The sequence below is a fragment of the Arachis duranensis genome, chromosome 10 (genome assembly GCF_000817695.3).
Source record: "Arachis duranensis cultivar V14167 chromosome 10, aradu.V14167.gnm2.J7QH, whole genome shotgun sequence".
NCBI classification, from domain to species: domain Eukaryota; kingdom Viridiplantae; phylum Streptophyta; class Magnoliopsida; order Fabales; family Fabaceae; genus Arachis; species Arachis duranensis.
This window is the reverse complement of record NC_029781.3, coordinates 73167973-73180368: the sequence shown is the minus strand read 5'-3', so window position 1 is coordinate 73180368 and position 12396 is coordinate 73167973. Positions and strand designations below refer to the sequence as shown.

General features: G+C 30.7%; 1 protein-coding gene across 1 annotated transcript in view; it reads right to left on the bottom strand.

Moving 5' to 3' along the window:
- LOC107470214 (alpha-galactosidase 3) overlaps positions 1-1006 on the bottom strand; it is a 6178-nt gene extending 5172 nt beyond the window's left edge. Inside the window, exons 1-2 of the mRNA XM_016089602.3 lie at positions 663-1006; positions 312-370 (exon numbers count right to left, since the gene is read on the bottom strand). Of these exons, the coding sequence (XP_015945088.1) occupies positions 312-370; positions 663-886 (283 nt within the window). The 5' untranslated portion in view covers positions 887-1006. The remainder of the gene's footprint in view (positions 1-311; positions 371-662) is intronic.
- Positions 1007-12396: the final 11390 nt, after the last annotated feature.

The window sequence follows — 12396 nt, the reverse complement described above, 5'->3', positions numbered from 1 at the left end:
CATTGGTAGTTATAATTTATAAATATCAGAGCTTTCTAAACCATCTTAAATAAGAAATTTTATCCAATTGGAAGCAAAACTAACTATGGATGCTATTACTATGTCTTTGATGAATACTTTTCCTAGCTTACGAAAGAAGGTAAAGAAATATTGCAATAATCTCCTTCAAACCATCAAAATCAATAGCACTTGCAATTGTCAAATTTTCCGAGACTTAACTGAACCTTTGTTTTTTTGTTTTTTTCCATTTTTCCAATAATATAAGGATATGAGTTGTGATTTTATCAGTAGTATAAACAAGAAATCAATACCGGTTTCCTTAATGACGGTCTCATTGATATTGCATGCAAAGAAGTTCCAGCTATTCCATCTGCACAACAACCAAATCACATCGCATAAGCAACCCCCCCAACTAGCTTCAAAAGCAATTAAAATAAGACAATGAAAAAATCAAGTTTGGTGCCCTCTGCACATGAAACCCCTGATCAAAACCACTAGAATCAAAGTGAACGTGTTTTGTGCATGTGGGTCATCCGTAATTTGTGGTTGCAGCAATAAGAAAGAGAAAAAGAGAGGAACTTTAATTTCAGATAAGCTGAAGAGCCCATAAATTGGTTGAATTTAAGGGCAATATTATCAGAGAGAAGAAGCAAATGACGAACCCCATTTGAGGCGTTTTGGCCAAGCCATTACTGAGTTGAAAGGTGCCATAGTTGGAGGTATCATAGATGGAGTGGAAGTTGGATCGGAAAATGGGTTTCTGGTTAAAGCTCTGCAAGATAGGATGAACTCTAGCTGAAACCAAAACAGAGGAGACACAGAAGATGGTGAATAGAAGAATTGCCGAGTAAAACAAATAAGTGCTGCTCTGTTTCTGCTTCGCCATGGAAGCTAGCGTGAGAAGAAGAAGAAGAAGAAGAAGAAGGTCAAGTGAAACAAGTTGAGAAGATCACGTAAGAGAAATAGATTGTGTAGTGTTGTAGGAACAGAGTATTGAACATGTGTTCGGCCCCAAACACTTCTCCTTAATTATTGGGTACCTGAACAATATCATTTAGAATAATCAATCATTTAGAATAAAGAATAATTATTCAAATTAATCCTAAAATTTTTAATTTTAGTTTTTTAAATTTTAAAATACATAACAGTATATAATATTTATTTTTATTAAATAATATAGTTTTTTTTATTCACTAATATTAATGTTTAATGTAAAACATTATCTCACACATCTAACAGTTAAGTATTATTCGCATATGTAAATTAGACAAATCAATCTCTAAAGATAAAATATAAAACGATTTTCAAAAAATTTAAAAAATTTTATTATTTAATCATTAACTTATGATGATGTCTACTTCAAAATAATATAAAAATCATAATAATAACAACTAAATTTAAGAAGTCATTGTATTACGAAGGTCATTATTTATATATTTAAAATCATAACATATTGATACTAAATAAATTTTTTAAAAAATATTTCAAAGTGAAAAAAGTCTATTTTTTCTTGACATAATTACCGTAGTAGAACAAACAACTTTAACTACAAGTTTATTTTGTGCAACGTTACGCCTAGTGAATTCTAAAATTTTTTAAGAAATATGAATAGAACACTTAGATTTGCTAAGACATTTCTTGTTCAGATGTTGCAAAATATTAGGAACTTCACATTAGGATTTTGTAAATAATCTACATTAATTTTGTGGTTGACTAAAATTTACAAATTTAACTTCATAGATGACTTAGTTCTCATTGTATATAAATTCTAAAATGTTGTCTTCATAAGTATTTGCACAAATATTTTTAATTGTATATATGAAAAATTTTATGTTAAATAAAAATTCTCCTATTTCTTTAAACAATACTAACTCATTTTTTTCTTCGTCATTAAAGAATGATCATAGAATATGATACTCATAAACTGAATTAAATTAAATTAATATTTTACATGGTCAAAAATAAATATGGCTTCATTTATTTTAAATTATTTTTTGAGAAAAAAATTATATTTTCAAAATTAATTTATAATTATTTTAAAAATATATAAAAAGGATTTCTATATAAATAATCAAAATTGAGATAAATAGACTAAAAATTTTAGAGATTAAAATTTATTAATTTAAAAAGAATTATAAATTATTTCAAAAAGACTTAGAATTTTAATTTTTTTTAGAGATTTTAAAGATTTTTTAAACTATTCGAGGACTGTTTTGTTACTTCATTTTAAGTACTGATTTGTCTAGGTCACACACGTACACACTTAATTACCACATATGTGAGTTAATGTTCCACGCCAGCAATCACTGTTAGTAATTAACGGAGAAGACTGTATTGTTTAACGAAAATAAATATTGAAAACTATTTTATATATTTTAAATTTTGAGGGACTAAAATGCCTGATTTTAAAAATTTCAAGGCTCATTTGAATAATTATTCATAAATAAATTAAGAAATAAATAAATCGTGATATAAATAGTTTATTGATATAGTAAAAATTAGTTTAAAAAATAGACACATAAAAAATTAATTTAATTTAATTACAAAATAATTTATTTACCTAATAAAAAGTAAACTATTATTTTTACTAATGAAAGTTTTAAATACTGATAAATTTATCCATAAAAAAATTAAAGTTGTATCTATGAAAAATGAATTTCATACAATAAAATTATTCAAATATTGAAAAATCATTAAAAAATTCTAAATTATCCTTTTCCTAATCTTAATCTCAACCCCGTCCCCCCAAATCTTAACCTTCCTTTCGTTCTTTTCATGAATTTCATCGCCTCCTTCACCACCACCATCACCGCTACCAATTGTCAGCTTCACCTTCCTCTTTCACACTACAGTCACCACCATAAACAACAACAACAAGCAAACCACAAGCATTCGGATTTTCTTTAAAAAAAAAACACAAAAGACAGGAGAAAAGACGATAGTGATGATCGAGCATGACGATGACGAAGCAGCACTTGTTTCATTTGACCTTCTTCTTCATCTTGTTCTGTAATCATCTTTTTCAAAATGTGAGTTGAGAGGGTTAGGATTTTGCAGAACCAACTATGTCAAAATCCAAATCTACCGCTACCTGAGAAATCACAATCGCCGCTACTCCACTGTTGAACCGATGAAATTGTTGTCGGCCTTCATCATGATCTGCATCCTTCATTCACCATTGGAGTAAACTGATTGATTTCTCTGTTTTCAATAGCCAAAAATTCACCAACGCCACAATCTCATCCCATCCATTATGAATGAGTCATCAATAATCAGTTCTAACTAACAACATCAAATATCATGATAGAAGATTGTGCATCAAATGACAGCACACCATTGCTGCAAACCCAATATGAAGAATCAAAAAAGAAAAAAAATTGGGACAATATGGACAGTAGTGACGCACGTAGTGTAATGGTGTCATACATTTAGGAGTGCTCTTACTCGCATGGAGCATACCGTAGCTTGGTTGGATTGGAGACCCACTCGTAATGCTTCCCTTCACTTCCATAGCTCTTCTTTCTTCTTTTCTTCTCAGTAACACTTATGGCTCCCCAGAACCTAAACCCAAATAGAGTTCTTCTTTTGGTTTTTTTTCCTAAAAAGGAAAATCAGATTATTTTTGTGATTTGATTGCTTGCAGTTGCTCATGTAAATCCTGTAAAAGTTAACGAATAATTAGTCAATAAATTAATTTTTAATAAAAAATTAGAAATATGAATTTTATAGTTTGATAAGATAGAGCTAATTAAAATAAAAATTTTAACACTAATTTTAAAAAATTTGACCTAAAATTGGGCCGAATAAATCAAACCGATCAAACCAAACCTAAAACGGGCCCAAGGGCCCAACTAATTCACTTAGCCAAAGGAGCTTCAGCTCCTCCCCTTCTTCCTCATTGTTGTTTCACGTTGGAAAATCATAAGGGAAGAGAAGGAGAGCTTTCAACCCTAACATTTCACTAAACCGCACACAACTTCTCGCTTCAAGCTCCGATTGTCGTATCATTTGTGGCCATACATCTACCGTATTGAGTTCTATAAAGCTCAATACTTACTTCAGTAAGGAAGTCACATTTCTAGTTTCAATTCTCTCTTTTCCAATTTCAAAAATTTTATATTTTAGGTGTTGAGATTTTTGGTTAATTTGATGTTTTAGGATCAAATTAACTTGAAGAATTAGCAAGCTTTTGTTTGATTAAGACACATACAAGGCAAAGATCCTCAAACCCTAGTAAATTTTTTAATTAATTGTGATTGAGTAATTGAGTTTATGTGTATAGATGTGATAATATGTGTTAGGTAGTTTATAAATGGATTTGAAACACAATTGAAAAGATTGAAAGCTTGAGTGGGAGCTTTGGGTGCTGAATTTTGGTGGTGAAGACTTGGACCTTGCCTAATTGAGTTATCTTTGGGTTATACGAGAAAATCGGGTATGATTTTAGTTTCTTGTATATAATATATAATGTGTCGTGAAAACTTAAGCTAGACGTCTTGAGATAAGTTGAATTATGTGTTTGATGCGTGATTAGTGGTAGGTAAAGCACACCTCTAAAATCTATATTAAATTTTTTTAGCCTCTAAAATTATTGAAAAAATTAAGCAATATTATATTCTTTGTCAGTTAAACCAATTTTAGTTTTTCATTTATTATATTTTATATCAATAGTTTATATTTAGAGTTTAGACTTATTTTGTCGATTTTTAGCAAATCGATGGTGGTTCGATATCTAATGGTTTGGGAGCGAAACTTATTCTTCTTTGTGAGTACCAATTTTATTTGTATCAAAATCTATACTTTTGATAATGACGAAGAAAAAAAAACTAAACTTTACAAAAATTCGAAATAAACAATAAAACATAAAAGATTTGAATAAAAGCAAAATCAAATTACAGAAAGGAAAAGTGTTTGGAAAAGTAAAGGGCAAATTAAAAGATAAAAATTAGAAAGGATAAAAGTTGCTAAATTTAAAGGAATCGAAATCACATTGCAAAGAAGATAAATTGCATAAAAAGAAAGTGACAGGAAATTTAAATGAAAAGTAAAGACATAGAAGGAACCATTCAAAGAAAAAGACTTTTGACTGACTCAGAAAGTCGCTGGGAATGTAAGTAAGTGTGGGTGTTTTCTCTAAAAAGATTCCAACCCTTGTTCCTTTGAGTCTTCTCCTATTTATAAGACTCTTCAACCAATCCGATTGAAATGTAACTTCCACATACATTAATCCATGAGTAACCGTTCCCGCTCTTTGAGTGCTATCAGTAACGGCCACCAACTATCTTCACCTATTAACTTCCTTCGATTGCTTCACTCTCTCTCTCTCTCTCTCTCTATGAGTCCTAGTCAATCAACATTTTCTCCTTTATCGATTGACCATACTCGATGAATCCAATGTAGTTATTCTCCACCTCGAAATTCACAACTTGTTATTTTTTTACTAACAAATTGCATTGCTGACCTCTTCTTTGACACAATTGATCTCAGTCGAGTCTGTCACTTCGACTTCTGTATTTGTATCAATCGATTAATAGAGAATACCTAACAGAGTATGTAATTGGCTCCAATCTAAAATCAATTCTTACATGTATTTAAAAGTTGATCAAAATATTTTGACACTTGACAATAATCGAAGTCTAACTTATCAAACATTGGCTTGTCAAAAACTTCAATGACATCTTTATCAAAAATATTATTTTCGATATAACAAGACTTTAAAATTAAAGTTTTAAAATTTAAGATTTAGATTTTAGAGTTCAACATTTAAGATTTAAGATTTAAAATTTATGATTAAAAATTCAAAATTTAAAATTTATGATTTAAAATTTTAACTTCAGAATTTAAAAATGGTGCACTTCGTATTTTCTTTAAAAAAATATGTTATTATTTGTTGTCAAATAATAATAAAAAAATTTTGTTATTATTATTATTAAAAATAGTAATCACATATTACTTTATTTTTTATTATTATAATATTTTTTAATTCAATAATTTAAAAATTAATTTTTTTAAATTTAAGTTTTATTTAAAAATTTATTATTACCTAATAAATTAAGGTAAAATTCGAACACCAACGCCCGTTTAGTAAGGGAGTGAATTGACTATGGGAATCGGTTGTTCTTGATCCCTTAACCCTTGGAATAAAATATAGCACATCGAATATTGCGTGCAATATTCTCTTATCCCTTCCATTTCTATTTCCATGTCAGAATTATTATTTTCAACGTGAGAGATTCTACGTGTATAAAAGATCTCTTCAAATGCATGTATATCCAAATATTTATTTTGTATATTTTCAAAGCATTAATTTTGGCCACATCTTAATGCAATTTCTTTCCCTTAAACTTGATTTTCTTGTCTTGACCTAGTTTGTTTCATCGTTAACTTTCAATGCCAGTCCATTGGATCTCTCTATTTTATTAATTGAGCAGTGGATAATGTATCCATCTCTTCTGGCCCATCTGTACATACGGATTACGACATGAACCATAAAAAACTAATCAGTTAAAATATAATTTTGGGACTAGCCTATTCTACTATTCTCTTTCATATAGGACTAACTATATAATAGAATACACTTATTTTATAATGGATTGTTTACATGTGTCTAACATCTGTGTGTTTTGCGTACATGACTATTTAGAGCATAAGTAAGCAAAATATTTAGTTATTAAAGAAGAAGATTGATCAACGTGACTTTTGAATTTTTTTAGTAATATTCTCTACATATATAAGTCATTTTTTGATACAAGTATATACAAATTTCTTTAATCTAATTCACCTCACGTGCTATTAATCTAATCAATTTATCAATCAACGTGTGAATATATAATTGTCTTTTTCAAAAGAATTTTGTTTCTTTTTTTTCAAATTTTGTCAGCGTTTTTGAACTTCTATATTTGCGTTCTCTATGTTTTTCTTCCTTCGTTCTGTGCATTTTCTCTCTTCATTTTTCTCAATTTTCTTCGTTCTCTACATTCGTTTTTAAAATCAAGCTCTGAAATCAGTTTTGAAGATAATGAATGATTCAAGTTCAAATTGTCAATTGAATCAGAACAAAGTGGGTTATTGTTTTGAATCCAATGAAGTGGCTGAGGTGCGGTTCGATTCTAGTTAATATTTTCGTTAGTAGTTTATGATCCTGTAGGTGAATAATATTGTTTTTGCTTGTGAAAATTGTTGTTCATCGTTGATGGTTTGAATTGAATGTAATGTAGGAGTTCTGATGAATCTGTTGCATTTCTCATTTTGGTGTATATTAGAACTATTTTGGTGTATTGTGAAAACTTTTCGGTGTATTTACAGGTTCAGACTTTTCAATTTAATGAGGGTGAATTGTATTATTGTTTTGAATCGAATCAAGTAGTGAGGTGTGGTTTGAATCTAGATAATGGAGTTTGTTTGTAGTTTATGATTCTATATATACTTGAATCATTTTAGTTTCTGTTTGATGATGAGTCTGAATCTGATTTTATTATTTTTGATGATGAGCTTTGGTGTAGACTAGCTTTTAATATGGTGTATTGTGGACTATTTTTGGTGTATTTTATAGTTTTTGTGTGATGTTGATGAGCAGTTTGTTCCAAAGGTTGGGATGAATTTTAACAAGCTTGAAGATGTTGTAAAATTCTATAAAGATTATTCGAAAGTTGCAGGTTTTTCTACAAAAGTTCAGAGCATAAATAAGAAAGGAATGAAATTAAGAACCAATTGATTACATGTAGCAGGGAGGAAAAATAGAAATCGAACATATCTCCAATTGAGAAGACAAATTCTTCAGTTGGATTAAATTGTCCTACAAGAATTTATATACACATATTGAAGGGCATTGGTGTTTGGATCATTTTGAAGGTTGTGTTGCATCATTCACATCCCTACGGTGCAAATCAAGTAGAGATGTTTAAACAGCACATGGAATTAAGCATGTCTGTACGACGTACAATAGATAATAACGAGGAAGCTAGAATCAGACCAAACAAAACATACCAATCATTTGTCGCAGCAACAGCAAGGGGTCATCGTGAGTTAAGTTTTATTGAAAAAGATGTGAGAAATTACATCATGAGAGAAGTGTGGAATATTTCGGAACTAGAGAATGAAAAAGAATTTGGCAAATACTTATTAAGAATGAAAGAAAAGAATCATAATTTCTTTTTCGAGCTTGAACTTGAGGTTGATTAGTCGATTAAGATTGCTTTTTGGACCGACGCAAGAAGCAGGGCTTCTTGTGAGTATTTTGGAGATATTATTTTATTTGATACCACTTACAATACAAATAGGTAATATGTTGTTCTGCTTTATGTGTATTTGGTATCATTTTTGGTGTAAAGAGATATTATTTTGGTGTATTAACGATTGTGTTTCTATGTCATCGTATTCAGGTATAGTCTGGTTTTTGGTTATTTTGTTGCGGTGAATCACCACGGTCAATCAACACTTCTAGGATGTGCTTTGATGAAAAACGAGGATATTCAATCATTCAAATAGTTATTTGAATGTTGGCTTCTTATCGATCAATGTGCATCAATGCAAAGGGCTATTGAGGCTTGTATGGCCACAATAATTCACTGGTGGTGTATTTAGCATATCATGAAGAAGATTTCAAGTACATTAAATGGCTACAAGTGACACGAAGAAATGGAACACGAAATGAGTCATGTTGGTTGGAAATCTCTTACAAAAGAATCATTTGATAGGAATTGGAATGATTTTCTAATGAAGTATGGTCTTGGGGACAACAAATAGCTTTCAGGTAATGTTGGTTTTTTATTAGGATTAAGTGATGTTGTTAATTTCAGTATGTGTTTTGCTTGTGTAGTAGAGGTGTAAATTGCATATTTTTTTCGGTGTATTTTAGTTCTGATTTAGGTGTTTTTGTAGAGTTTTTCGAAGATCATCATTTATGGATTCCAGTTTATCTCGATCAACACTTCTGAGCCAGGATGAGAAGCACTCAAGGGAGCGAGAGAATGCATGCTTTTTTTAACAAGTTCATTACGCGCAACAACTCACTTATCTAATTCATCAAACAGTATGATAATTGCCTAGGAAGTAGAGAGCAGAGAGAGAGAGAATCGGATGCTGCAGATTTTCTTACCACCATACCATGTGCAACAAAATCCTCAATAGAAGCTCAGTTTCACACGTGTATACTCACAAGAAGTTTAGGAAAGTTCAAGCACAATTCAGAGGAAAGGTGAATCGCATCACAAGATCAAGGCATTCCACTCTAGAATATATGGTATATAAAGTTGTAGAATAAGTTTCTAACTCAACATTCAACAAGTTTGAGGTTACACATGATAGGGTATCAGCTGAAGTTAAATGCCAGTGCTTATTATTCGAGTCAAGGGGATATTGTGCCGTCATTCTCTGAGTGCGTTAAGCTTTGAGCGAGTAAATAAAGTGTCACTGATATATATTGGAACGATGGAGTAAGGACCTAAAGAAGAAGCACACACATATCAAGAGCAGCCACGACGAGCTTCTGTTGGAGCCAAGAAAAGATTTGACGATTTGGTGTTTTGGTTACAAAATATCTATGAATTTGCATCAGAATTTGAGGAGCCGGCTACGATTCTGTACCGCGCTTACGATAATGCTATGGTTGAAATGTAAGAATATAAAGCCAAAAGTAAGAAAAAATGTTCGTTATCTCACGAAGATGAATATAGACTAGGATCAAAGACGGAAAAACAGATCACAAATGCTTCAAAGAAAAAGAATGAAAGCTCTAAGCGAGGTAAAAGTGATATTCTTTAAACAGGAAAAATTGAGTTTATTTTTGTTAATAGTTTTGCTAATATGTAATTTATTTTTTGCAATTGAACCTTTTTATGGTGGTTCAGTGGTGCAATCAAATTTAGTCAATATCATGAACATGTTGTGAATTATCAATTCAGAGATTCAGTAGCATAGGATAGTTTTTTTGTGTAGCGTGACACTATTTCAGTGTACAAATGAATATTTTTCAGTGTATTCTGCATGCTCTTCTCTTTTTTTTTATATTTCTTGTTTTTTCATATTTTGACATGTTGCTGTTTGTTTGAAAATTAATGTTTTGAACTATCTGAAGGGATTTGTTTGTTTAAATATACAATAGATAGACAATTCAATACTTAAGGAGGGCAATAATTCAAATTTTTAAATTCTTATATCTCCTGGTTAAATTTTACAGAAAAATATGTATGCATGTATTTTCGGTGTATTTTGACTAGTTTTCGGTGTATTACTAAAAGAATTTGGCATATTAGTCAATTTAATCTTATTTCTCTGGATTTTGTTGAACCTATATTCATTCATATTAATAGTATTTGAATATAGCACAAACAGTTTTATAAAACTTTATTTTTGCAAAGAAAATTTATAAAATGTTTGGATTAAATATTCACAAACTATATAATTTATAGAAAGTATGTGTTCAAATAGACAATTTAATGCCCAATTTTTAACAGTCTACAACATTCAAACTATTCACTGTCGATATCTTCTGAATACAATTCACAATAAGGACTCAATAATGCTACAGATGGCTTTGATAATCTGATTACTTCACTTTCTTGGATGGATCTATCTCTAAGTCGATTGATTTCATCAAATAGAATCAGTGAAGCATATTCAACTTTGAAATGATCCACTTTCACCTATAGTTTAAAGAAATTTCTTTTATTAAACTCCGTTAATTTCTTTTTTTTCTACTTGTGTCCAATTCTCTCATTCATATTTGTCCTATTTGATATTTTATGGTTTAATTACCTCAAGCCATTTCATCACATAAATGGCACAATCAAAGCTAAAAGCAAAAATAAATTAGCAAAATAAAATAGGACGTAAGAGAAAACACAAAATTTCTCAGATAGAAAGATTTATACCTGATATGTTGCCTGACGATGTTAACATATGGTACTTCAACTTCATCATCTTTGTTCGTCAGAGGTTGTCCTCCGGCAAATACCCTTATTCTTGAAATCATGTAACTCTAAAAACCAAAAAAAAAAAATATAAGAAAGACTATATTTAATACCAAATTACACTGAATGAACTAATAGTACACCTTATTTAAAAAAGAACTACACCGAATTTTTATATTGCTAACAACAGACAGAAACCAAGGAATTTTAGAGAAAACAAAAGCAACTTTAACAAATTTATTAAGTATTGTTCTATCTTTCGAAGGAGACTATTTGTGAAATGGGTCAAGGACATCAAATTTCTTGTTTTTAACATCCGCCATCCATATCCACCAATGATTCGTATAGCAAACTGGGTTAAATATCTTAAGTTTGGCCAGAGAGAACAATTTTTTAGTTTAATTAACACCTAATGAAAGAATTGTGTTAATAAACTTTATAAACGAAAACTTACAAATGGATGAGATGCCAACTTTTTCTTGTCCATATATGGGATGAAGTCCTTATAGTCTTGAATATCAAACGGTTTGTTAGTTTTTGCCTATTTGAACTTGCCCTTTTGATTCTCCAAAGCCAAATTCTGCAGAATTTATATAACACCGAAAGAAATAGTTATAACACATAATACATTATATAAATACACCAAAATTTGAGTTTACTACACCTTACCACAATATCAAGGGGGAGATAATATATTTGTTTCACAAATCTTGTAATTTTTTTTGTTCAGAAAGAAACACATTGCAGAGACAACCTAGAAAAATAAAAAACCAAAGTTATTGCATATATGGCACAACAACTCATAATAAAATCATTAATGTTATTCTAAGATTACCAGGTTTTCAACATATACATTGGCTTTTAAAGATGCAAAGTGCCTTCTTATTATTTCTAGCTGATATTGATGGTTGAGGATGAATATTATGTCTGGTGCGCAAATTTGTGACTCGCACAACTGAACCGGCAAGTGCACCGGGTCGTTCAAGTAATACCTCAGGTGAGTGAGGGTCGAATTGTCGGATTGAGCAAGCTGTGGTTATTGGTGCACGAAATTGTGATCACTACAACTTCGCACAACTAACCAGCAAGTGTACTAAGTCGTCCAAGTAATAAACCTTGCGCGAGTAAGGGTCGATCCCACAGAGATTGTTGGTATGAAGCAAGCTATGGTCACCTTGTAAATCTTAGTCAGGCAAACTCAAATGGATATAGGTGATGTACGAAAACATAAAGATAAAGATAGAGATACTTATGTAATTCATTGGTAGGAATTTTAGATAAGCGTATGAAGATGCTTGTCCCTTTCCGTCTCTCTGCTTTCCTACTGTCTTCATCCAATCCTTCTTACTCCTTTCCATGGCAAGCTTATGCAAGGGTTTCACCGTTGTTAGTGGCTACCTCCCATCCTCTCAGTGGAAATGTTCAACGCATCCTGTCATGGCACGGCTATCTATCTGTCGGTTCTCGATCAGGCCGGAATAGAATC